Source organism: Hippopotamus amphibius, chromosome 9, assembly GCF_030028045.1.
Source record: "Hippopotamus amphibius kiboko isolate mHipAmp2 chromosome 9, mHipAmp2.hap2, whole genome shotgun sequence".
Taxonomy (NCBI): domain Eukaryota; kingdom Metazoa; phylum Chordata; class Mammalia; order Artiodactyla; family Hippopotamidae; genus Hippopotamus; species Hippopotamus amphibius.
The window spans coordinates 91,135,955-91,162,997 of NC_080194.1; the positions used below are offsets into that span (position 1 = coordinate 91,135,955).

Consider the following 27,043-nt stretch of genomic DNA (forward strand, 5'->3'; position numbering starts at 1 on the left):
CCAAAGCCAAGAGAAAGTTCAACCATGTGCAGCAATAAACTTGACATGTTTATTAATTAAACTATCACTTAAATAAAAAAAAGTGCATAGAAAATAAACATGTTTAAAAACTCCTTTTTTTTTTACAACTATATACACTTTTTACTTTTACATTCAGTCTTTCATAGACAGCTTTCAGCATTATTATTTTTTGAACTATTAAAGTATTTTCCTTCATCCCTGTCACAGGGAGTTAACACTGATGGACTTTAGACACATTTTTTCCTTTTTTTTTTTTTTTTCTCTTTTTCTCTAACCAGAAGCTTGGAAGAACACAAGGAAAAAAAAACCCAAAAGATCTGTTATACATGATAAAGTTGTCAAGAAATGTCTTATTTCTAGAAAAGAAGCTTGTCGTCTGTTGAGCTTTTGAAACAATTATTCAACTACCGGTATTTACTAAAGAGACTGTTAAAAGTTCAATAAAAGAAACACCACAAGTCTATTTTCTTGGTTGAAAGACAGAACTAGAGTACCTCGGAACAAGATACCAGGAAAGCACAGAACACAATTTTCCCCTAAATGCAGGTGGTAACCCCAACATTCATAACCAAAAATAGAGAAACAAGGAGTACAGGTACTGACTGGCAACATTCACAGGCAGAAAAAATCCAGGTGACACCATTTCTGCATTTCTCTCTGATCCCAGGAATGGACTGTTCCACCATCCCCTTAGGGTTTGGGTCTCCCCCCATTTGGGGGGATCAGAGGAGCGCCAGACTGACATTTTCCTGCCACTACTAGCAACTGTAACACAATCCTTATCTATAGTGTTAAAAGAATTAAAAGCCATGGACTGAACTAGGCTTTGTTACATGGTGCATTACTATATTAGTTCCTATATATATCATATTTATATTTATTTGAAAACCAAAACAAAAAAGTTGCAAGTTTTCAGAGTGTGAGACTTGACTGGTATTCATGATTCGGCACAAAACCATCTGCTCAATAACCTTGTATTGCTTTAAAATGAAGGAAATGAAACAAAATTACACCCAGCCCTTTGCAATGACCCGCTTTTCCTTTAAAAAAAACCCAAAAAACCACAACTTGATTTCTATTTTAAAAAATCCCAAATCAAACTTAATATCTGACAAGGTTTTGACCTTTAGTATTTTCAGATATTTGATTGAACGTCAGTCCTTTAGAAAGATACATTCATTAAAAGGTTTTTTTTGTTTTTTTTTTGTTGTTGTTGCTGTATTTTTTTTTTTTTTTTTTTTAAATCAAGGGAGCTGCATGGTGCTCACAGCATTGGCCGGGGGGGTTTGACAGAGGCAAGCCGGGTGGTGGAGTGGATCCCGGCAAAGGAGTCTGATTGAAAACTTAAAAGTAGCTGCCAGGGCTTTCCCCTTGATTCTTGTTATTGGTCTAAAAACAGGAGGGGCTAGGCTGGCAGACAGTAATGGAGGGAGCCAAGGGACCGAGTTCCGGCCAAAGGGTCAGCGCCACGCAGCTATTCTGGTTACACAGTTGTCACTGGCTACCAGGAAATGCAGCCACAACAGGTTCTAGCAGCAAAGCTGTAAGTGAGCTGGCTCTCTCACTGAGAACTGACCAGGTTTGCAGCTGTTACTCCTTAGGGATTTGGGATGACCCACCACAGTTCCTCAGTCTGCACTTTTGTGCGGAGATTCCCTTGGTCACTTTCAAAACAAACTCAGAGGTGTTTTGGAGATAGCTGTGCTGTTTTTTTTTGTTTTGTTTTGTTTTGTTTTGTTTTTTTGCTTTCTTTCCCTCTTGTAGGGAAACCTTAGCTTATTCCCCAAGTTGCTGGCAGGTACGCTGAATTTTGGCAATGGACTCAAGGCTGAGCTCTAAGAGGAATTCCTCATTTCTGTGGTTGACAGGGAGTGGAAAGGCAAGGCAAACCATCTGCAGCTGGCAGGAGAAGGAAAGATGGGGGTTCCTCCCCTGGCCTCAGGGTTTGGGATTGGTAGAAAGAGATGAGGAGGGGGCTCACAGTACAGCATGGCCTAGCAGGGCAGTAACTAGGTCTATTTAGCTAAGTTTCCCCCACCCCCGACTGGCCTTTGGGTCTTTCTCAAGGTGAATTCATGACCCATCAGTGCATTAATCATTTCAATAACAAATGCAGCTTAAGGTTTTTTTCTTTAAAAAAAAAAAAAAAGGAATAAAAGGATTTACAAAAAAACCTCACACAGTGCAACAATAAAGGAAACCAGACACGAGTGGAACCCCTCGGGCCACTGTATCTTGTTCACGGGCAAAAGGAGGAAGGGAGGTGAGGTCTGGGTAGAGTGCTTTTCCCCAGTCCCCTGCTGGCACTTCTCCACGATGACAGGGAGTCCCTGCCAACCTGGCCACAGTGCTGGGCTCCCTGCATGACAGTGAATACAGTGACAGTGTTCCAGCAGAGCCACCAAAGTTCTTAATTAAGGTCATGGAAGAACAGGGAACCCAGGATGGAAGGCACAGCAGAGCCGTAAGTCCCGGGGCAGAGAGCGCTGGGCTGAGTTGTATTGCTTCGCTAGACTTCCTTCCGTAGGAATGGGCTTCTCGTGGTGAGAAAAGATGCCCCGCCCCCCCCACTGGACTACGCTGCTCTGAAACCTTGTGGCTGACAGAGGCAGAGGAGAATCTGCTTTATCGTGAGTGGTCAGACTGTGCTTCAGTTTTAAACGGGCTGCCCCAAAAGAGGGCATGGGGGGTGGGGGGACCCAGGGGAGTCTTTGCAGGCATGAGGACTTGGTGGGCAGAGGGAGAGGGAACGAAGTGACCTATGAGGCAGATGGTGATGGAAAATGTCAGGTTGCCATTCAGCTTGGTTGCTAACTCTGAAGGAGGAAAGACGAGGGAAGTGTAGGTTCCTACCTCTCCGCACTGAGCTGTGCCAGAGAGGAGAGAGACAGTGTGGGAAAGAAGAGGAGAAACTGCTGTGTCGAGATCCTACTGCAGCCTTTTCAGGAGCTTCGATTTGGGAAGGAGGGGAGTGGCCCGATAGAGTTGGGGGACCTTCCTTTTCCATTTATTGTTAAAGAGCAAACCCAGGAAACGTTTATGTCAACAGGGCACAAACGAACTACACATTAAACAACAAAAAGTACACCTTCCAGGGGGAAGTTGGGCAGGAAAAACCAGACTTTGTGTGTACAGCTGAATATTTTCTCTAACTTCATCCTATGAAAATAAAAAATTATTAAAAACCGATCTTCTTTTAAATTAGGATAATACCGCGGTTTAAAAAATAGCCTTGTCATAAGTGCTTCTCCCTATGAAGTGCTTCTCATAGAAAAATATACAAAATATATTTACATTTATAAAACCTTAAATAGTAAACTGTAAACAGAACAGAGTAAAATCCAATGACTTAATTTAACAGGTTCAGGACACTGTCTTGGGGAAGGAAGAGAAGAAACATTTGATGCTGTTTTGACCACATCCTAAGGAGTAATCAGGGCAGTAGTGTCATTTAATTTACTTTATCCATAGATTTTGTGCAGGTGGCAGAGTTCCCTCAATACAAGGTGGTCTAGTCCCCAAGTTTTGGGCCTTGAAATCTGATTAGTGTTCTGCCTTCAACTGGACACTGACCATTTATTTAAAAATTAAGTCTTCCTATGTCTTAACATGGGGAAAAATAAAGTTATGTCCTAGGAATGGGGCCCAGGGGTCATCCTGGTTGTGATACTCTGGTTGTTGCATGATTCAAATCCTATTTAAATAATCTTCCTCTTCTAAAAAATCATGCTACATACATTTCTTTAAAACTCTCAGTGGAGTTTTATGAAAATGTTTCCAAATTCTGTCTGGTTATGGCCAATGGCTCCTGTCCACTTCCCCACTGGGAGTGCTTACAGGCTCAGGGAACGTTTTGTAGGCACATCCTATGCCCAACAGGGAGTGTCCTCGAGCAGGGAGTCACCCTCCCCTACCACCCAGAGAGAACGGGAGAGCAGTGGCATGCAGAACGGGGGGCGAGGGGAGAGTGGAGTGAAGAGAAGGGATGAGAGGGAAGCCGCTCCTACTGTCTAGGAAGGTGACTGCCTGAGATAAGGCTCATGGGGGTAACACTCCCACTTACAGCCCGCAGGCTCAATGTCTGGTAATGAATTGGCACAACCCCAAGACAGCCTTTGACACCAAAGGTGCTAAGAATCCTGTCTCCCAACCAGAAGGGAACTTTCAAGTGGGAGGATAGTAGGGAAAACCACCAGACCATCTCTGTTTGTTCAACACACGGCTACAGGCCGGGCCCGGTTGGCAAACTGTCAGGTATCCAACCAACCCCACACTGGGGCTGTGCCTGACCCCTTGCTTACAGTGCTCGGGAAAGGCCAAGATGAGGATGGCAACTTCTCTCTGAGGAGGTGCTCAGGCCTGATCTCCCAATATAACTAACCTTCTATAGGCTCCTTCCAGGCAAGTCTGCTAGGGACCCCGTTTCCCACTTTTTAACAGCACACAATCAGAGGGGCCCTAGTAGAAAGCCAATCTCGGGTCTTTTCTTTGAGACCTCATCTCTCTCCAGGACTATGATCACATGTATAATGTGAATATGGGACCTAAGGGAGCCTGGCCATCACGGAGGCCCCTCAACTGCGCCCACTCAATCCTGGAACTCCTGGCTGCTGGCAAAGGCCTTCGGCATTGCTTTGGAGGCCCTGGGTCCTAGTACTCCAACACTGGGGAGAAGAGCAGCTTTAGTTTAGGAACTTCCGGCATTTCTTGGCACCACAGTTGCAGGGAAGCTTGTTGCTGGCATCCTCAATGGGGAACTTATAGTCGTAAGTGAGTTCCTCCCCTCGGTAGATCTTGCGCATGGCGAAGATGACAATGTGCTTCTGCCCATCGATATTGATGACCCGAGAGTAGCAGTTAGGCTCACATGAGTGATTGATGAAGCGGGCAGCGTTTCCATGCATGGTGGCATCTACTACCTCAGAGTCATCGATTCGGAACATGTAGCAACCGATGCCCTACAGGAAGGACAATGGAGCAGAACCTGTTATTTATTATAGCTCAGGCTTGATGACATTTCCCAGTCTTTTTCTGATGTAACCTTAGTCGCTGACAAAGTTTATTCTGCTAAAATTTCTGGCTTTCTCCCATCTTTCAGGATGCTTCCATGACAAATTCCTAGACTACAGGCGCTAGGCTAGAGATTTCTTAAGTCTCCATAGGCAAGAGAAACCTAAAATTGTGTCACTATGTGTTGTTTTTAAAAAAAAAAAAAAAAAAGCTGTGCTACGCAACTTGAGGGATCTTAGTTCCCAACCAGGGATTGAACCCAGGCCCCCGCAGTGAAAGTGCTGAGTCCTAATCACTGGACCACCAGGGAGTTCCCATCACTACGTGCTTTGGATCCCGGGATCCATTCAGACAAACCTTCAAAGAGTATCTTTATGTGCTGACCCCGAGAGTGGACCAGGCCCACCACAAATTCAGAGATGTTAAAATGTTTAAAAAAAAAAAAAAAAAAAGTGTCTAAGTAAAATATACTAATTCTTCTGCGATCTAGGGATCATTTTATAGTTGATGGCCCCTTTCTATAACAAAAGCACTGGAGGAACTCACCTTGCTGTCATAGTACTTCTCTCGCTTGTCAGTCTGGATGGAACGGATGACATTGCCAGCGTACTCAATCACCATCTCACCTGCATCAATGTTTCTCTTACAAAAAAGACCCCGGCCATGGATGGGAGACCTAGGACATAAAGATGAAAAAGACATCAGCTGCAGATGTTGTAAATAAGGTTAAATGTGTGAATACATGAATAAATGAATAAAATCTCCTGGTCTGTTAGTGCCCCAGGAGAGACAGACACTTGGAAAAAAAAAAACCTGAACCCACCTGATTTGAGTATATTAATTATTCTAACAAATGGCCAAGGATTAAAGATTTCTCTGTTCCACAGCCCACTAGAAGTAGCAATAGTTCAATGCTTACTGTGTTAAAATTCCTTGTTCAACACAAGGAGTTGCAGGGTCCCAGGACTTCAGGTTGAATTAGTAATTATTGATAAAAATCTCACTTACTGAATGAAGGAGGGCACTCCAGCATTTGGTCCACTTTGATTTTGGAAAACTTCATTAGTTTTCTATAATTTTCTACAATCTTAGCCATACCTGTAGACACCAACTGCCTCCTTAGAAGTCTTTTTTAGGTGCCGGAAACGCATGGGCATTGGCAGATCCATACTCGTTGCCCTCCTAAAGAGAGAAGGGTTGTTATCAATGAATTCTCTTCAGGAAATCATCAGTTTTGAATCTTGGATCAAAGGTTCCTAGAGCATATGACCACACTATTCTGTGTGTTCAATGCCAAGCACAAGTGCCTTATTAGGCCTGAAGTATAGTATGTTATAGATGAGGTCTATGGCGGTACATCCAAAGCTGACAGAGTGTGCTATAGTTAAAGAAAATAAAATCTACATCTTATAGTTATTTGAATTTCTCCTCTGTAACATACTCCTCTCTCTTTGCCAGCCAGCTACTGCTACTTCAACACAAACTATATTTCAGTCTTCTTAAATGTTACCTGGGAAATTCTGACCCAAAGAGCATTTCTTTTTTTATTTTTAAATTTTCTATTGAAGCATAGTTGATTTACAATGTTGTGTTAGTTTCTGGCATACAGCAAAGTGATTCAGTTATACATATATAACTGTTCTGTTTCATATTCTTTTCCTTTATGGTTTATTACAGGATATGGAATACTGTTCCCTGTGCTATACTGTAGGACCTTGTTGTTTACCTATTTTATATACAGTAGTTTGTATCTGCTAATCCCAAACTCCTAATTTATCCCCATCCCCTTTCCCCTTTGGTAACCATAAATTTGTTTTCTGTGTCTATGAGTCTTCTTCTGTTTTGTAAACAAGTTCATTTGTATCATGTTTTAGATTCCACATATAAGTTTTATCATATGGCATTCATCTTTCTCTTTCTGACTCACTTCACTTAGTATGATAATCTCTAGGTCCTTCCATGTTGCTGCGAATGGCATCATTTCATTCGTAAAGAGTATTTCTTATGGCCCCTCTCTACTCCAGACTCACCGAGCTGACTTCAGCTGTACCTCCTCCTCTTCCTCATCGTTGGGGTTGTACTCAGGAGGCTGCCGGTGCTTAGAAGCCAGGAAGTTAAACATGTCAAATGCCGACTTCCTGGAGCCAAATGATTAAAATATATTTAGAGAAATACTTTAATAGAACCAGTGAAGGACAGTGTTAACACTGGAAATCTCAAAGGTTAAGTGGGAACATAATTATATCAGTAGATAATAAAATCAAGACCCACAACTGCTTATGGAAAAAAACAGAACTTGCCTCAGGTGGACTTCAGCCCTGGCCGAGCCATGAGGGTTCAGTGGGGGTTCATTGGCCTCCTCTGGTTTGTGGAAACGGAATCTGTAATTCCTGCAGTGCTTGGCACCAGACAGTTGCTCGATCAGGAACACGACTGCATCATGGAGAATCCCCAGCATCCTCAAACCGTTCACACCTGCAGGTCAAAGGCACCCGGGCAGTGAGGAGCCCAGTCAACAGGGAGCCTCGTACAACACAGAAATGGCTAAGCTAGCGAACAGCTCTGCCAGAGGCTGCTCAAGGGTGAATTACAGTAAAGAGGAGCTAGAAGTTAGCATTAAGTAGCCACTAAACTGATGTGGGTACGGATCCATCAATATGGAAAATACTCATGATAGATTAAGTGAAGAAAGCACGTTCTCTATGTACACAGAAAAATGCTACATATGCATTATTTCATTTCATGGCATAATGACCACACTGGGCAGGAATTACTAGCTTCATCTCAAGGTAAGTAAACCTAGGCTCACACCCAAGGTCACATAGCTAGTGTGACAGGATCTGAACCTTGGACTGTGTAACTCTAGCTATGATCCCATTTTTGTTTACAAGTAATGGAGTACCTGGGTTATGTATATGCACGCAGGCACCTCACTAAAATCTATAAGGAATGTTAGTGAACACCTAACACAGAACTCTCTTCCATGCTGTTACAGTGAACATATGGAGAAATACAGCCAACAGCCACTTTGTTTTACTCAGTCTTATTCCATTAATGATCATTTCTTATTTCTTTTTGTTTTATAAAAAACAACATTTATGTAAGTCTGCTGGCACAGATGGTGAGAGGCTTTCTAAAATGAGTGGCTTTCTTCATTAAAGGATGGGACACAGTAATAACTGCCACACCTCTTTTTGACACTAGCAAACAGCTAATTAAGTAAACAGTATTATACCATTTATAATTATTATTTTTGGTATTATTAATAGATACCAAAATAATAATGGCGTCTACTGTGGACAAGATATAGATTTCATAGGCATAACTGTGTTAGGATCACACACGCAATTCCAACAGACACACAGTTTGTGTTATAAAGCATATTTATGGAGATGGACCCCCAGTGTAATTTGGGGGCCATATGCTATGTCTGGAAGGATATCTGTGCTTAAATGTTAACAGTTACTTCTAGGAGGTGAGACCCCAATCCACCAATTTGTCATTCTGGTGATTAGCTTTTCCAAATTTTAAAATTCTTCATCTTGTATAATTTCTTAAAAGAGGGGAAAGTTATTAGTTGCCTAATTTCCACTTCACTGACGAGAATTTTTAAGGGACATGATTGGGTTTAGTGACAAGCAGAAAGGTAAGGCTCAGATAAGCACCCTTCTTAGAATCACAACTGATGTTCCGGCTAGAATTCAACCTATAAAAGTATAAAACACACGTCGACAGTATAAAAGCTTAAGTCATATGAGACATATAAGACAATGGCAAACATTTTTTTTTTCTACACAAACTGATTTTCCCCAAGAATTTCTTCCTAGGGGTTTTAGGTTGCTGTGGATTCCTAGGCAGAAAAAGCCATCAGAAAACATACTTAAGTGTATTTTCATGAAGTTCATTTTAATGTTTAGGCTGAGTGTTCAACTTTGCATTCACTGGAGGGCTTACAATGAGATTAGACACTGTGTCAATAATGGGAAAAGAAAGATGAGTTACTCGTGGCCCCTGTTTTCATGGAGCCATTGGCAGAGGGAAGCAGGTACATACACAAGCTTTGCAACGTGAAATTGACCAGATAAAGGTGTAGTAAAAAGTACTGTGGAAACAATCTGTTCTCTTGTGGGCGATTCACTTGTTCATCCAACAAATATTTACTGAGCTCCTACTGTATCTCCTGCATTCTTTCCACCTCTCCACTGTGCCAGACAGAATCTTGGGAAAACAAAGGTGAACAAGACAGGAAGGTACCTGAGACAGGAAGGTCTCAGCTTTAATGTCACCTCACGAAACTCCTTTCCTGACCACACTATCTAGAAAATGCTTCCTGCTACCAACTACCTGCCTTTGTGTCAGTCTCTATTTTATCACCCCATTTTATCTTCTGCAGAGTAGTGATAGCTGCCACTAGAACATAATAAGGTCGTGAGGATAAGGACAAGGTGGCAGCCCAGGAGGTGGAAAATGATGGACAGATTCTGGATTAGGGAACACAGCGATCACTGTGGTTCACTCCCAGCATCTACTCCACTTGGATGGTTAGTCTAAGGCAACCATGGAAATCACAGTCCCCCTGCCAGTGACTAGTTTAGGAATGGACATGGTACCTAGTTCTGGTCTATGAGATGTGAGAAGTCCATCTTCTCCTAACAAAAACCCCTCCCCTGAACACTGCCACAAGTGACTGTGATCCTGGGAACTGCTGCAGCCATTTGCAGTCAGCCTGAAGACGAAGCTTTTCTGTGAACAGCAAAGTAAAAGGAAGGGAACAATCTGTCTTTAATGACACTGCAAACCCCCTATCAACCAATCCTGATGCCTGTCCCACCTCTGGACTTTGTTATGAAATCAGTCAAGAATTGGGATTTATGTAACCTGAGACCAAAAGTATCCTCAGTGATAAGGTAATATGCACAGAGAAAAATGGCCAAATAAGCTAAAGAGGTGACTTTGAGCAGGGTCTTCAAGGATTAACAGGAGTCTGTGAAGCAAACAAGAGAATCTGGGGAGCAGGAGACAGAAGATGGAGGGAAGCAGGCCATTACAGTAGAGGGAGCTGCCTGAAGCAAGGTATGCTAATGTGAAAGCATGTGTAACGTAAGTAACAGGGATTACTCGGGGCACATGGTAAAAATTCAGTTGTCTCACCTCCAAGTCTGGAGGTTCTGATTCCTATCCACAGACCACATCTGAAGACACACTGCTGGATCAGGAACAGTGAAGAGTGTAGTGCAGCCACAGAACAAGGAGTCTTGAGGGGTGAGGAAAGTGGTGAGAGCTGAGGCTGAACAGATGAGGTAGGGTGAATAAGACCTTGTCATATAGGGATACACAGACTGGAAACCTCAGGAGAGCAGGGCTGAACTTGCTTCTATTCAGCAATTATTTCCCAAGTGCTTTTTAAAATTACTTTATTTATTGGCTGTGTTGGGTCTTCGATGCTGCACGTGGGCTTTCTCTAGTTGTGGAGAGTGGGGGCTACTCTTCATTGTGGTGCTCGGGCTTCAGTGCGGTGGCTTCTCGTTGAGGAGCACAGGCTCTAGGCGTGCAGGCTTCAGTAGTTGCAGCACATGGGCTCAGTAGTTGTGGCGCACGGGCTTAGTTGCTCCTCAGCATGTGGGATCTTCCTGGACCAGGGCTTGAACCCATGTTCCCTGCATTGGCAGGTGGATTCTTAACCACTGCGCCACCAGGGAAGTCCTCCTAAGTGTTTGACATGGTGCCAGGCACATTACAGGTGTTCAGAAAATATTTATTAATAGCAAGTATTTAAGAGTTGAAGATTTTATTCCTACAAGTAGTAGGTAATAATAAGAAGCTTTTGAGATACTTCTGGTGACACTGAGGAGTCCCTACAAGGGGCCAGTTATGAGGCCTTTTCATATTACGGGGAGAGAATAACAAGGCTACGCCTGAGGAAAGAAGGAGAGGAAGAAGGAGTAAGACTCCTGCTTTTGGGGTAGAATCAACAGTAGTGAGCAACTGGATGTGAATGATGACAGAAAGGAAGGAGGTCAAGAGTGGCTGGATTTTTTTGACCTGAGATCTGGGGATGGCAGCAAGAGGAAGGAGTGGGGTCACGGGGGTGCCGTGGGGGAGCAGGGAGAGGCAGAACAAAGCCGGCGAGCGGCGGGTAAGAGGGGTGGAGGCGCGCAACCCAGGAGAATCCTAGCTTAAAACAAACCTATTTGCATCTCTTCCGTAAAAAACGGAATATATTTGAATTATCTCATTTTTTTTTTAATTTATAAAAGTAATACCTCCTCATGGAAATGAAGTGAAACAGCACAGAAATTTTAAAAAGTTGCCCATTCTAATTTCCCAGGTCTTGCTCCTCTGAGGCAACCACTACATATATAGTAGATATATAATATAAAAGTATCTAAAGGGACTCATCCTCACACTAGATACACAGTGTGGTAACTTGCCTTTTCAATTAATTTACTTTGAACCTCTTTCTCAATTTCCCTACTGAGGAGAATTTGGGTTGCTTCCCTCTAATATGTGGGAATGAACATATCAGAATGAGCGTCCTTACACATTTTTATGACTTGGTTAGGACAACCTGCAGGGTAAATAGTGGAACTGCTGGATGAAAGAACATACGACTTGAAAATTTTGATAGCTATTGCTTCACTGCTCCTCCAAATAGTTGTATTAGTAATTTAGACACCTATCATTAATATCAGAGAGAGCCCCACCTCCTCCATCTTTCTATTTCCTCCAAATTCTGAACCTTTGTTAATCAAGGTGAAAATAGTTAATAATGTTTTAATATGCACATAAAAAACTGAGTGAGACTGTATCTTTTCATATGTTACTGGCCATGTGAATACTGTGGAGGATAAAATGCCTGTTGTGTCCTTTGTTCTTCTTTTAATTAAAAAAATCCTGTAACTTTAAATGTTCTAAAAAATATTAACAATTTAACTATGTATTTTCCTGAAAGAAATACTTGTTTTTCACAATGGATATAGCATAGGAATAAAATTGACTTTCCTCATTCAAAAAAAAAGAAAAAAAATCCTCAAAGATTTAAAATACAGAAAAGTACACAGGCAGTTAAAACAGCTACACCTGTAGCTGCCACTTAAAATAAACAAATGGTAATATTTTTAACTCTCCCACAGTGAATACATACTCAATAGTGAAGGACAAAGTTTTTCTCTAAGATCATAAACAAAGCAAGGATGCCTGCTTTCACCACTTCTGTTCAACATAGTACTGGAAGTTCTAGATAGAGCATGTAAGTGAAAAAAAGAATTAAAAAGGCACCCAAATTGGAAAGGAAGCAGTAAGATCATCTCTGTTTGCAGATATGATCTTATATGCAGAAAACCATAATGATACCACAAAAACAAAAAAAGACCCTTAGAATAAATGAATTCAGCAAAAGAGCACAATAAAAAGCCAACACAAAAATCAGCTACATTTCTCTACATGAACAATGAACAATCTGCAAAAGAAATTACAAAAACAATTTCATTTACAATAGTATCAAAAAGAATACTTAGGAATAACTTAATCGGGGAGGCGAAAAGACTTGTGCAATGAAAACTACAAAACACTGCTGAAACAAAGTTAAGCAGACTAAAATAAAAGGAAATATGACCCATGTTCACTAGAAGATATAAAACTGTTGAAATGTCGGGACTTCTCTGGTGGCACAGTGGTTAAGAATCCACCTGCCAATGCAGGGGACACGGGTTCCATCCCTGGGCCGGGAAGATTCCACATGCCGAGGAGCAACTAAGCCTGTGCACTACAACTACTGAGCCCACATGCTGCAACTACTGAAGCCTGTGCACCTGGAGCCTGTGCTCCGCAACAAAAGAAGCCACCTCAACGAGAAGCCCACACACTGCAACGAAGAGTAGCCCCCAATCACAGCAACGAAAACCCAACACAGACAAAAAATAAATAAATCTTAAAAAAAAAAAACAAAAAACTCTAAAAAAAAAATTGTTGAAATGTCAATACCACCCAAAGTCATCAGTAGGTTCAATGCAATCCCTATCAAAATCCCAACAACCTTTTCTGCAGAAATAGAAATACTCATCCTAAAATTCATATAGAATCACAAGAGATCCCGAATAGGCTAAACAATTTTGAAAAAGAACAAAACCAAAGGGCCCACAGTTCCTGATTTCAAAACTTACTACAAAACCACAGTAATCAGGGACTTCCCTGCTGGTTCAGTGGTTAAGACTCTGCTCTCCCAATGAAGGGGGCACAGGTTCAATCCCTGGTCAGGGAACTAGATCCCACATGCTGCAACTAAAAAATCCTGCATGCCACAATGAAGATCCGCGTGCTGCAACTAGGACCTAGCGCAGCCAAACAAACAAACAAAAAACAACCCACAATCAAAACAGTGAAGTACTGGCATAAAGACAGACATATAGACCAATGGGATATAGCAGAGATTCCTGTAATCAACCCTTGTGCAGTTGGTCAAATGATTTTTAACAGGGGTGACAAAACCATTCAATGGGGAAAGGATAGTCTTGTCAACAAAAATGCTGGAAAAAATGGACATCCACATGTAAAAAAGAACACTTGGACCCTTACACCACATATAAAAATTAACTCTAAATGGGTCAAGGACCTAAATGTAAAACCTAAAACTATAAAACTCTTAGAAGAAAACATAGGACAAAATCTTCATGGCACTGAATTTAGCAATGACTTCTTGGATATGACATCAAAGGCATAGGTAACAAAAGAAAAAATAGATAAACTGGACTTCGTGATGATTAAAAAATTTTGTGCATCAAAAGACTATTAAAAAAAGCCAGTATTCAGTGATTTCTCTGAATTCTATCTCAAATCCCTTCAGTCAGGATAAATGGTCTTAATTTGGCAGAGTAGGATACTTAAATCACATCAGGCTCATTATTTTATTTTTTATATTTTTTATTTTTGGCTGCACCTCATGGCTTATGGGATATTAGTTCCCTGATTAGGGATTGAACCTGGGCCCTTGGCAGTAAGAGCACAGAGTCCTAACTGCTAGACCAGGAAATTCCCAGGTTCATTATTTTAATTAATCCTCACAACAAATTTTGAAGGTTACATTAATATTCCCACTTAAGGAGATTAAGATTTCAAGAAGTAAATTAGCTTGCACCCAAAATAACACTGACAGCAAAAGGGCAGAAAAGGGCTTAAACTCAGTTTCTATCTCCAGAGTTCATGGTTTCTAACCACCGTTCCAAGTGGCAGTAAACAACATGGATAAATCAAAGCAATCTTGTCCCGTTGCCAAAAAAGGCTGGGCTATTCAATTTGAGGCTGAGAACACTCAGCTTGGGACACTGGTTTCCTCCAGGAGCAGAATCTTACACATATTATCAGTAACCATCTCAGAGTGACTCCTGGGAGAGGCCATGTACAAATTTAATGATAGTTCACCCCATGACCGCTGCAGCTGGACACAGCAGGACCTATGAACCATATTTTCTTGCCCCCAAAGTATCCCCCTCACCAATCTAAAAAAACAAAAAACAAAAAAGACACTATCCAGAGTAAAAAAGGAGGCAGCCCACAGAATGGGAGAAAATATTTGCAAATCATATATCTGATAAGGGATTAATATCCAGAATATACAGAACTTCTAAAACAACAAGAAAACAAGCTGATGAAAAAATAGACAAAGGACTTGAATAAACATTTCTCTAAAGAAGATATATAAATGGCCAATAAGGCACATGAAAAGATGCTCAATATCTCAAGTCATTAGGGAAATGTACAGAAAATAACAAGTATTGGTGAGGATGTGGAGAAATCAGAACTCTTGCATACCATTGGTGGGAATGTAAAATGGTACAGCTGCTGTAGAAAACCGTAGGGCAGTTCCTCAAAAAATTCAAAATAGAATCACCATATGATCCAGCAATTCCATTTCTGGGTATATACCCAAAAGAATTGAAAGCAAAGTCTTGAAGAGATATCGGTACACCCATGTTTGTAGCGGAATTATTCAAAACGGCAAAAATTTGGAAGCAATCCAAGTGCCCAACTGATGGATCAATTGATAAAATAAATGTGATATATACCTACAATGGAATATTATTCAGCCTGAAAAAGGAAGGAAGTTCTGCAACATGCTACAGCAAGGATGCACCTTGAGGACATTATGCTGGGTGTACCAAGCCAGTCACAAGAGGACAAACACTGTATGATTCCACTTATAGGAGGTACTTAAAATAGTTAAAATCACAAAGATGGAAAGAATAATGGTGGTAACCAGAGGTTGGGCGGAGGGGAGAATGGGGAGTCACTGTTTAATGGATACAGAGTTTCAGTTTTACAAGACCAAAAGTTATGGGGATGGATGCTGCTGATGGCTGCACAACAAGGTGGATGTATTTAACACCACTGAACTGTATACTTAAAAATAATTAAGATGAGGGCTTCGAGGTGGCACAGTGGTCGAGAATCCACCTGCCAATGTAGGGGACATGGATTCCATTCCTGCTCCAGGAAGATCCACATGCCGCGGAGCAACTAGGCCCATGCGCCACAACTATTGAGCCCACATGCTGCAACTACTGAAGCCCACGTGCCTAGAGCCCGTGCTCTGCAACAATAGAAGCCACAGCAATGAGGAGCCCGTGCACCACAACGAAGAATAGCCCCCACTCACCCGCAACTAAAAAAAAGAAAGCCCACGCACAGCAAAAAAAAGACCCAACACAGCCAATAAAATAAATTAATTAAAAAAAATAAATAATTAAGATGATAATTTCTATGTTATGTGTATTTTACCACAATAAAAAATATTCATCTGTAAAAGAAAAATGGTAATGAAGTGCTGAGACAATGTTACAGTAGAAAGAAATCTTGAAAGCGTTATGTTAAATCAAAGAAGCCAGTCACAAAAGGCCACATACTGTATGATTCATTTCTGTAGGAAATGTACAGAACAGCACATCCAGAGAGACAGAGAGTAGACTAGTGGCTGCAAGGGGCTGAGGAATGACTGCTAATGGGTATGGGGTTTCTTTTAGGGATGATGAAAAGGTTCTGGAATCATACAGTAATGATGGTTTGCACAAATCTGTGAATACACTAAACGCCATCGATTTGTATGCTTTAAATGGGTAAACTGTGTAGGATAAGGTTTATATCTCAATAAAGCTGAGAAAAATGATTAAAAAAAAAAAAAAAAAACCAGAAGATTTGGGACGTCCCTGGTCATGGAGTAGTTAACACTCTGCCTGCCAATGCAGGGGACACGGGTTCCATCCCTGGTCCGGGAACATCTCACATGCAGCGGAGCAACTAAGCCCGTGCATCACAACTACTGAGACTGTGATCTAGAGCCCAGGTGCCACAATTACAGAGTCCGCACCCCTAGAGCTCAAGCTCTGCAACAGGAGAAGCCCCTGCACTGCAGAGAAGAGTAGCCCCTGCTCGCTGCAACTAGAGAAAGCCCGCATGCAGCAATGAAGACCCAATGGAGCCAAAAATAAATAAATAAATAAGTAAAGTTCTCTTAACAAAAAAAAAAAAGGTTGTTTTTTTTGCTTTTGTTTTGGTAGAATCAACAATCAACTAACTTGTGGGTAGCTTAGACCCACAAGTTACCAGAGGATACTGAGACAGGAGCAAAATGACTGCTGCAGCATTACCTGCAAATGAAAGCTGCTTTAGGCGGGCGTTTGACCGAGCTTCCTGGACTTTGTCTGTCAATGACTTCCAGGCATCTGTGAAGAAATAAGATAATTCAGTCAAACATCTCAATACCAATGACATGAACCTAAAACAGCAGAATAGCTAGTATAGCTTTTTGTTGGTTTCTTAGTTTAAATCAGTTCAGTGAATAAGAAAGAAGCTGGGAAGCTGCCCCACCCAGCAGTGCTCCTTTCTGTTACAAAGGATACAGAAGCAGGAAGGAGATTCCCTTCTTCTCTTAAAACGACCCCTGCAATCCTCAAAGCACTCACTTCCCTTGAGGGTAGTCCAGGTTCCCAAACCTGAATGTGTGGTATTAACTCTACTCCCTGTACCCCTACCCAATACAACACCAGCACCAACGGTTAACCAGGACTGTGAGAGGGTGATCCCAACCTCTCAGTTCCTTACAATTAAGGGGTGTAACTAGAAAACCTTTACAATCCCTTCCAGCTCTAACCTAAGAGTCTATGATCCCTTCCTGTCACATTTCTTCCCACACTCCACATTCAATACATCTTACGCAGAATTTGTACACTCAAATTAGTTATTTTTTTGTTCTGCTTACATATCCTTTTTCTTAGTCACCAGGGCCTGAATCTTCAGTCATCTTTGACGCCTCTCTCTCTGCCCTCTATATCCAAGCAGTCATGAGTGCATCTGCTCTCTCTCCTTTCCTTCCTTCTCCTACTGGAAGTGTGGGCTTTATTACCTGACATCTCCACTGTAGCAATACTCTCACTATGGCCTCTTGCCTTCTAGTGTCTCTAATTCAACCTGTCTTGTATGGAGCTGCCCACATGAATGGTACTACTGCAGCCCTAGCTGAACAAAGCCTGTGTCGCTGGGCCGACTTAATTTAACCCACTCACCTTCGATACTTTCCGCACAGATCTGAAAGCCATCGTCACTTGAAATTTCAAAAACAAGTCCTTTCTTGGGCTTTTTCTCAGCAATGCTTTCCTTCCGCTTCTGTTCTTGTTGTAGCCAAAGCATCAGTGGAGAGCTGAAATTACTTTCTTCTTCTTCTGCTGTTTTAGGTTCTGTGAGGGAGAAAATAGATAGAGGCCAAAGTGGATGCCACAGCAAACACTTACTGAGTACTTTATGTGTGTTGTCTCCAAGCCTAACAACATCCCACAGCTGGCTTTATTATTCCCTTTTACAGATAACAAACCGGAGGCTCAAAGAGGTGGAGCAGCTTGCCTGAGCTTACAGCTAGAAAGCGACAAAAACTGGAATTTTTTTTTTTGCGTGAAGTTATGCTGTCTCTGTGGTAAAGTTTCTGGTATGACAATCTGACAGTTTTTCAGTAAGTAATTGCCCTCAATAGAGTCACAGTTAAAAAATAATAGTGGTTAACATGTATGAAGCACTATATATGAGGGACTCTTCTGGGAACTTCCTGTATCAACTCAGATAAACCTCATCACAATACAATGAGGTAGGTGAGAAATGATCTAAATTTTAAAGGTGAGAAAACTGAGGCAGAGAGCGGTTAAGCAGCCCAAGTTCACATAGCTAATAAGAGGAAAAGCTGGCATCTCGACCTATCTGGTTCCAGAGTCTGCACTTGCAGCTACTATCCCTCACACTGCCCTCTTACACAGAGATGTGTCAGTCCTCTGCAGGAATCAGCAAATCAGCAGAATGTGACTGCATCCCACATCTTATGCCTCAGCATCTTCTCTACCGGGTTTTCTTCCGGGAATCCCCTCAATGGAAAACAGCAAAGCCTTATATCCAGAGCTCTCTAGTCTTGAAGTGACGAGTTGTTTACTCATGAAATTCACCAGGACAGACAGAAGTGCTCTGGAGATGTACCTGGCGTCACAACCTGAAGCTGGCTACACTGTAATAAAAATCGTTCTTGGTTTTCACTAGTGACACCTAAAGGATGAAGGCAGCTTATTGCGAGCTATTTACATCACACTGCTGTTACAGCAAACAGAGCAAAAGAATATTTATAGGTTTTAGTCTTGTGTCCTTTGGCCAATTGCTTAACATCTTTAGCGCTCCAACTTTATTTCTGTAAATCTAGAAAATCAGTAAGTAGAGAAGGGGATTTTCATAGTACTTCTGGCCTTGAAATTCTGATTCTAACCTGTTACCCACCCACATACCTGAATTTTCTTGTTCATTTGCTGGATTTTGTGTCGTCTGAATCTCAGGAAGAACAGCCACTTGCCTACATGAAAAGAAAACCAAATGTGAGATATAATACCAGACAGATCTTCAATTCGAAGATTAAAGCTGTCCACCATCTGCCACACAGCTGTATCAGGTATACCGAACAACCGCCAGACACGAACCACAGGACGCTCCGTGTACAACCTGTTGAATGAATGCACCACCACACTACTGTGCGATACACAACATCAACTATCTTTTGTGAGATTCTTTCCCAAACACTGACATTAAGTTTCTGCTTTTGGAGCTGTAGATTGCGCCCTTGAAATTCTTCTCATACCCTTAAGTGTTAGAAAAAAAATAAAAGGACACTTGTTAGAAGCAGTTCTGGAGTTCCTTAAGTGAGTTAGCTGGTTTAACCAAAAACAAAAGCAGGCTGCATGAGCCAGTAAACCACACCAATTTTCACTTTTTACAATTAAATAAATCTTGCAAACAATCCAGATGCAGACCAATAGGGGACTATGTAAATAAATTACAGTAGGTTCACACAATAGAACTGGAGGCAGCCTTTAAGAAATGAAGTAGCATACAAATATGTACACAATACAATAGGTGAACAGAAAGTACAGAACAGCATGTACAGCATTACTCACTTCCTGTAAAAAAGGTATATACGTATTCACATGCACGCCATGTACAGCTATATGCATGGAAATGTTGGCATGAATGAAAACAAATTACGAGCAACCATTACCTCTAGGCAATAAATTGGGAAGAGGGTAGGCAGGATGAACATGGAACCATTATCTATTATTTAGATAATCCTGTTTTGTTTTGTTTTTTTAACAAGCATATTTTAATTCCATTAAAAAAACTTCGGCAACAAAAAAATCAACACAAATAAGCACCAATTTCTAAATGAGGGCTTCACCCTAGGGAACTAAGTTTTACACTTACCCTGCAGGCTGCCCACATTCCTTCCGTGGTGACTGTTCCACACTAGCTGTATCCTGCTGCTCAGCCTCTGCTCCTGGAGTCCTGGAACAGAAGCATTTGCATCTTTTCAAGAAAAACAACAGTAAATATATACCCAACATGGAGGTCAGTCTAAAGCAACGACTCTATAGAATATGTGAGCTGGGAAAACTAACCTCTGGTGATATGGGTTAGACAGTGGTCACCTCGAGGGGGTACTGACTAAGAGAGGGCACCAGGAGCCTCCTGGAATACTAGAAATATATTATTGATCAGAATGGAAGCTACATGGCTACATACCCAGGTAAAAATTCACTTGTGTACTTTATGTGTATTTTAATGATAATGTTTCAGAAAAGGACACCACGAGGATCTACGACAGGCGGTTTTGCCCTCCAGGCAGGGATAATCATCGCTTAGTATCCTAACTAAGCCTCAGCAAAAAAGAAACACGAGCAAACAGCAGCACTGTTCTAAATCAGAGCAGAGAGTAATTAACGATATGGTTCTATCCAAGGGACAAACTGCCCACGGATGGAACTAAATTTTACTCTATAAATCACCACTGTTGGGGGGAGGGGGGGCGCAGGGAATTAAAGTCAAAGCCCAGAGAACCCAAGTAATGCAACTTGGGCGGAGGCGTGTCCCTCCCAGACCATGAAACCCCTCAGACCTAGCAGAGCTAAGGTCTGCATCACTCACCCTGTGACTGAGGTCAGGGGGGTCGTGTTGGCTTCTTGGTCTGGAATGTGTGCTTCAGAAAAACTGGTCCGCAAGTGGGAAACTTTGTGCTTCTTGCCACTCCCTTTGTCCAAAGGCAGCTGAATCCGTTTGATTTTTGGTTTGGGTTTTGTGGGCCCCGGCACTGAGGGACTTGCTGACTGCTGTCCAGAGGATGGAGAGCCCCCGGGAGAGGCGGAGCTGGCTTGCATAGCTGAGGATAAAGCCTTATTCTGCTCCAGCCCCATGCTATTAGGAGCATCTACTGTCTGTGTAAAGTTGGATCCCTGGGTCCCTGGAGCAGAATCAAGATCCCGCTGGGAAGAGAGAATCCCAGTTTTGCTGGCGAGGAGCTGGTTTACATGCTGGAGCTGATAGTGTTCTTCTGCTTCCCCAGAAGGCGAAGCAGCTGTTATGCCCGCAGTCTGAGTCGAGGGGAGCACACAGATGCTAGATGCTGCTGTCATCGCAGCGGTAGAGGGAGTCTGTGACGTCCCCAGTTGTGGAAACATTCCTGAACTTGGCGGTAAAGCCACAGGCTGGTCCTGAATCCCCAGGCTCTGCTGGCTGGCTTTGATTAAAAGATTGCTTATGGAGCCAATATCTGGGCTACCAAGCAACCTTGGGTTGGTTAACGCGACATGTCCTGGAACAGACGCGCTACTTGTAGGGGCGGTTGTAGTTGGCATGGATACAACGTTCAAGACGGAGGAACCAGAGGCCAAGCCAGACACAGGCCCTGACGTGAGGTGGCCGGTGTCCTGGCTTATGGTGGCTGTGCCTGCCGCCGGGGCAGCAGTTCCTCCCACATTCTGCGGTAACAGGGGTGCCTGTTCAAAATACATGACACCAGATTTAGACCTTTTGATGATGTTGGGGACAGTTCGGTGAGATGAAGTATTAAGTGACCCCAAGTCTAACAGATTGGGATGATTTGGAAGCTGGGAGGGTGTGAAGTTAATCAGTGTCATATTGGAAACCACATCGGAAGGGGCAATGTTTGAAGGGGTACTAGAGGGAGCGAGTTTTTTCTTTCGGGGCTGCAGGCGAGATATGGGTCTTTTCTTGAGTCCAGAGGATGGAGTGGCTACGGTGGGACTGAGGTCTGTCCTCTGGCTGGCTTCCGAAACCAAGAGCTGGGGATCTGGGGGAGGCTGGACCCCAATAAGTAGGCCTGAAGGAGGGCTGCTGATGTTCGGCGGGAAGCTACTCTGAGTAGCTGCAGGGAAGGAATGTAAGTGCTGGTGATGAGTCATGGGGAGCAATCCTTTGCTAGCAGGAGGGAATAGAGACTGAGAAGTCGGCAGGCTTGGACTGAGTCCTGTGGTTAGGGTGAGACCACTTCCCATGGGCCCCAGGACTGACGTATTTGTCTCCATCACATTGGGTGCAGAACTAACAGAAGAGGTCAGCTGGATTTTTTGGGTCACTCCGTTCGGAAGAGTTTGGAGAACATACAGTGGCTGCATGTTCTGGTTAACAACGATGAGTTTCTCGGTGGCTGGTTTCAGGTGGGGCGGAGTGGTCTGGACGGCTGCATTGGAGATCTGAGACGGGCCAGGGCTATCGGTAGAGTTGGGCACATATTTCTGGTTCTGGATAGGAACAGTAGGGGAAGCAGGTACCTGAAGGCCAGGGGTGCTACTGTTTCTAGTTAAATCCTGATTGTTGCCATGACCTTGCTCCACTGAACCACAAGGGGGGCTGGAGATGTGGTCTGCATCCATGTGACCTTGGATAAAGTGGTCTGGAGTCATGTGGCCTTCAGGGCTGGGATCTACTCCTGGACTCAGCAGTGAGGAGTCACCTTCAGAGGAGGCCACAGATTTTTCTGTGATGGTTACTCTCTTCTCTCCTGAGTCTGAGATCACAGCTAGCCTACTGGGATTCTGGCTAGGGACGGTGGGACTCCGGGTGGTCAGGACGGAGAGATCTGATGGCAGCTCCAGTGGCAACTCGAACTGCTCCTCTGCTGAGATGGAGGAAGAGACACTACTGTCCACAGGTTCCGCAGTCGGCAACTGCTGAGAAAACACTTCAAAAAGACCCATGTCTTTTTCACGATTACTATCAAGACCCAAACCTTCACCAAGATTCAGGAGTTCTGAGGAAGAGGATTCTGGGCTCTCGCCCAAAGCCTGCATGGATGGAGTATTCTTTAGTACAAAGTCCATAATGTCCGAGGGCAGGATGTTCCCACAGTCATCACTGTTGTTATTATCTGAATCCGATTTCAGGAGCTCAGTGTTATAGGTGTCCAGTAAGTTTTTGTCTGAGGGGGTGCTTGTGTGGACCCTGCGGCTTGACTCCAACGAGCTGAGCTGAGCTTCCAAGGAATCCTGTCCCTGTGTTTTCACTCTGCTCACAGAGTGGCAGTTATCCATCTTTGGCTCATTTTTGTGGCCAACGGAGCTCTTCACGACGTGTTCTTTCTCCCCAGCGTCTTCAGGCCGATCCATCTTCAAGCTCTCTGTCCCGTTCTCTTTACTGCTTCTTTTTGGAATCTGGCTGCTTTTCCTTGCTGTGGTTGTGACGCTCGTATCACTCTCCGTCCCATCGTCGACACCATCCAACTGTGAGATTTTTGGAAGATCACACTGCTCCTCCTCCCGAAATAAATTATGGGGTGTGAGCCGTTCCTCGCCGCCTGAAGAAATCACTGTCCTTGTGAAATTGTAATAGTATAAATCGTCCTCGTCTGAGGTGCTCAAGTCATCAGCCCCGTCCACCTGTCCTTCAGCGGATCTCTTGCCTCGCTTCTTCCCAGTTGAGCTGCTGTAAAATGGAATGTCTTCTTCGCCATAGGACCTTACTCCATAGAGTGGGGTGAGCCCAAAGAACATGTTAGATCGCGCCCGGGCGCTGCGACGGGGATATCTCCTCTTGAAAGAGCCATCCTCCTGAGGTTTGGGGCCATCTGGAAGCATTAGGTTTCTGTCCTGTACCGGAAGATTCTGATAGTTGTTACTTTGAGAATCCTGGGATGAGGTATTAGTGGGGCTTGCTTGGGCCACTGGACCATCTCCTGGACTTTCAGAGGCAGAAACTGGTTCTGTTGGAGACGCTGATTCTATCTGCAAAGGGGAAACAGGACTACTTTCTTTCAGGGTATTCTTGGACTGACTCTCACTCTCCATTTTCAGAGGTGTCAGTGTGACTTTGACTGTGCGTTTCCGGGGTGTCTGTAATTCCTTGGAAGACCCTTCTGCTTGCATGGATGGAGCTTTAGGGACTCCTGGCATAGGGTGGACTTTGTCCCCAATCTTATCAGAAGAAACATTATTACATGGTCGTTGCCCCATGAACTCAGGAGTCAAAACGTCATCAACGAACTCTGGCTTTAGGTTTCCTTCCTCACCAGTTGCCACCTGACCAGGTTCCAAAAAAGATCTACTGGAATGCTTTTCTTTGAATGTTTCTTTACAAGATTTTTTCCCTTTCTGTCTCCTGTCTCTGGAGCCGGATCCCACATGTTCGTTTATAAGGGACGACCTGCTGCTCACTCCAGATAGCTTCAGGGTCTTGACTTCGGTATCATCATCGGGAGGCGCGTTGGCCGACTGGTTGGACTCTGCCTGTTGGTCTCGATCACTCCTCTGCCCTCTCAGATGCAGTGGTGGGAAGGGGAGGGCCTCTTTAGAAGAAAATGGCACTGAAGAGAGTTCAGCAAAAGTGCCCATCTTACTGACATTTAATTCCCCAGCCGTCTCATTATGAACCTGTGGGGCCAGCTTCGGAATGCCAGGGTAAGCCACGTTATGTGCCAATCCCTCGGAGTTCTTGGAACTCGGCATTCTGGTCTTCTCCCCCTTCAAAGAGGAGCTCTTGGATGTCAAGTCTGAAGCACTGGAATGCTTCATTTCTGAAGATGAAGAGGCATCCAAGTGACTGGTTTTAGTGCCCAGAGTAGTCACTGTCCTTTGCAAATTTGAAGAGGTGGGAGTGTTCTGCCCTAAGTTAGTATTAGAACTCAGTGGCCCTAAGACGTGATCCACTGCTTTGGCACTTGACTCAAGATCTGTAGCAGTCCCTATGGTGGAGACTGAGGAGACGCTACTCCTGGAGTAAGTACTCCCAGTTCTCATTGGAGACATTATCCGGAGTTTAGACCGCTGGGGTGACAAGGAAGAAGTACTATGACGCCTGGAGCCAATGCTTCGAAGTCCAGAGGAGAGTAAAGGGTCACCCACTGTGACTATTTCATGAGTGGTTGGGGTAGGGCTTCCTAAACAAGAGAGAAAAAGTAATAAAGTCTATTACAGAGAGAACAGATATGTTGTAGTCACTGGTTTCAATGACGTGGCTACGTATATTTACAGGTAACAGAAAAATCAACATTTTCAATTGGCAAAAGTCACTAAGATAAAGTAGCCCGAACGAATTACCAACTAATCTTTGAGCTGACCTTCCTGGGTCAAACAGGTCAGCGAAGTCCTTTACCTGCAGAAGGCAGTGGCCGACAGCCAGGGGATCTCTGTGTTGGGGAATAACTGGGTGTTCGAATCCTAGGGACCTTTGAGATGAAGTGATAGAAACAGGAACCAGAAGTCTGTGAATGAGGAGGTCGATCTGGTGATGGAGGACTTACAATTTCAGCTGTGTTTTGACTTTCCTTAGGTGAAATTTCTGTGGCAGGAAATAAAAACTCTTACTAAAAAAGTTTAATTAAAATATCAAATAAACGAACCACGAAAAAGCCAGCTATCAGATAAATACCAAAACAGAAACAAATACAACCTCCTGAAGCAATGCCTTTTTCCCACCTGTCAATCACAGTACTCCCCCAAATCGAATTCGAGTCCCATCTTGATTAAAGACTAACCTGCGAATGATGTTGGACTGTGAGCAATGGTCCTGTTTTCATCGTGCTCAACAGTGCTGTTAATATCTGGCTCTACAACCGGAGGACGGCATTCGACTATCTTGCACGTGTACACGCAGCGTTTGCGCGCATCCGTGGTGCTCCAGTACACTCGAGAACACCTGCACGCAGATGGCAATGATCATCACCGTGAGCGAGACGACAGAAACAGAGAATGACATTTGTCAAAACCTCTCCCCAGCCTGGGTTCCCTGGCCTCCTTGATTTACAAAATTTAGCTTTATTTCATGGATTCTTATTAGAGTCTCCTAGTTAGGGCCTTCCAAGTTTTTTGAAGTCCTTGGTTTTTTCTGGCCTCTCAGAAGACCCTTTTTTATTGTGTTGTAATAAGCAGGGGACAATATTAGTAAAATATCCTAAAATGCAAAGAAAAAAATACTAACTATTGATACTACAAGAAATAGTTATTGGCCTTCAGGAAGGGATAGCTGCCCCACCATGTGTACAAAGTGAGGAGAGAACAAACCTGGTGTGTTTCCTTTGGGAGCAAAGCCCCATGAGACAAGAGAAACGATACTGCTTCAAATCTGCTGGATGCTGATGGAGCCTATAGCTCTTTACACTTAGAGCTGCCAGCTAAACGTGGAGTAGAGACTGTGTTGTCTAAATTGAAATGCAGAATAAATTGGAGTATATATAACCAAATGAGACTCCAAAGGGGAAGAGAGAGAAAGCAAATTTTAAATTTATATTGTCAGTTTGCTAGAAGTTTAAAGAATTTGCTTCATATGGGAAAGATCATAAATTCTTACTGGAGTATCTGATTGTTATTGTGGGGGTTTATATTTTTAGAAGGACCTATAAAATGTAAAATGTAAAATGAGGTTTGATCCCTGACAACAAACTGCACTTCTAAACCGAGCTGGATGGAAGTTAGTGGAAGCTTAAGAGACTAGGCCTGGTGTTTTCTACCTAGGTTTTGTTTGGAAATGATTCTGAAATTATGTCAACAATACTTTCTTTCTACAACTGGATCTAGCTGACATAAATTGATACCTTAATCCCAATCTACGAGAAGTGGCAAAAAAAAAAAAAAAAAAAAAAAAAGAAAGGAATTAGTTAAAAGTTGCTAACAAGCATGGCTCTACATTTAATGACCTACTCACTGCTTCAGGGTGCTCAAGTGGTGGGGCTGCTGGCTTCTCACTACAGAGCTACTTACTGATATCCAATAGGAAAGAGCTTATCCTCACAGTCAGAGAGATCATTCAGAATCCCTAAGCAGTCAATTGTCATGGAGCCTGAGGAAGGAAAGAAGAACTGATTAGAGGTGATCATGAGAAGGTCCACCTTTTAACTGAAGACTAGAAAGCCACTCAGTAGTACTGCCAGCTTCCCCAACACCAAGCCCATGTCATACCAATCATCATGTGGATATTTTCTGGTTCTAAGCCATTGAGAAACTTCCTTCTCAAGCTGATTCCTTCAAAGTCCACAAACACTCTTCTAAAAACTTCAAATCCGTTCTCAGGAACCACCTTAAATGAGAAGCCACGGTAGCTGTTAGGCTATCCCTTTACACACTATACTTATGATACTGACTCAGAGGGATAGTACAGAGCATATCTCAAAATCACCCTTCCATTTCACCAGCAGGGCCTCTGTTACTTCTCCTAAGAG

The 27,043-nt window shown here is 43.1% G+C and overlaps 1 protein-coding gene across 8 annotated transcripts in view; it reads right to left on the minus strand.

Moving 5' to 3' along the window:
* Positions 1-258: 258 nt before the first annotated feature.
* Positions 259-27,043, minus strand: part of KMT2A (lysine methyltransferase 2A) — a 77,781-nt gene continuing 50,996 nt past the window's right edge. For 7 of the 8 annotated variants that reach the window (XM_057750612.1, XM_057750609.1, XM_057750608.1 and 4 more), the window contains 14 exons: positions 26,784-26,901; positions 26,586-26,664; positions 25,364-25,524; positions 24,982-25,167; positions 20,524-24,766; positions 19,804-19,884; positions 18,837-18,901; positions 17,586-17,756; positions 16,671-16,745; positions 7,332-7,506; positions 7,062-7,169; positions 6,130-6,213; positions 5,578-5,707; positions 259-4,979 (listed from right to left, as the gene is read on the minus strand). In XM_057750612.1, coding sequence (XP_057606595.1) covers positions 4,704-4,979; positions 5,578-5,707; positions 6,130-6,213; positions 7,062-7,169; positions 7,332-7,506; positions 16,671-16,745; positions 17,586-17,756; positions 18,837-18,901; positions 19,804-19,884; positions 20,524-24,766; positions 24,982-25,167; positions 25,364-25,524; positions 26,586-26,664; positions 26,784-26,901 — 5,952 coding nt within the window. In that variant the 3' untranslated portion in view covers positions 259-4,703. Of the gene's footprint in view, positions 4,980-5,577; positions 5,708-6,129; positions 6,214-7,061; positions 7,170-7,331; positions 7,507-10,182; positions 10,319-16,670; positions 16,746-17,585; positions 17,757-18,836; positions 18,902-19,803; positions 19,885-20,523; positions 24,767-24,981; positions 25,168-25,363; positions 25,525-26,585; positions 26,665-26,783; positions 26,902-27,043 lie in introns of those variants that run through there. The other variant, XM_057750610.1, reaches the window with a different exon arrangement.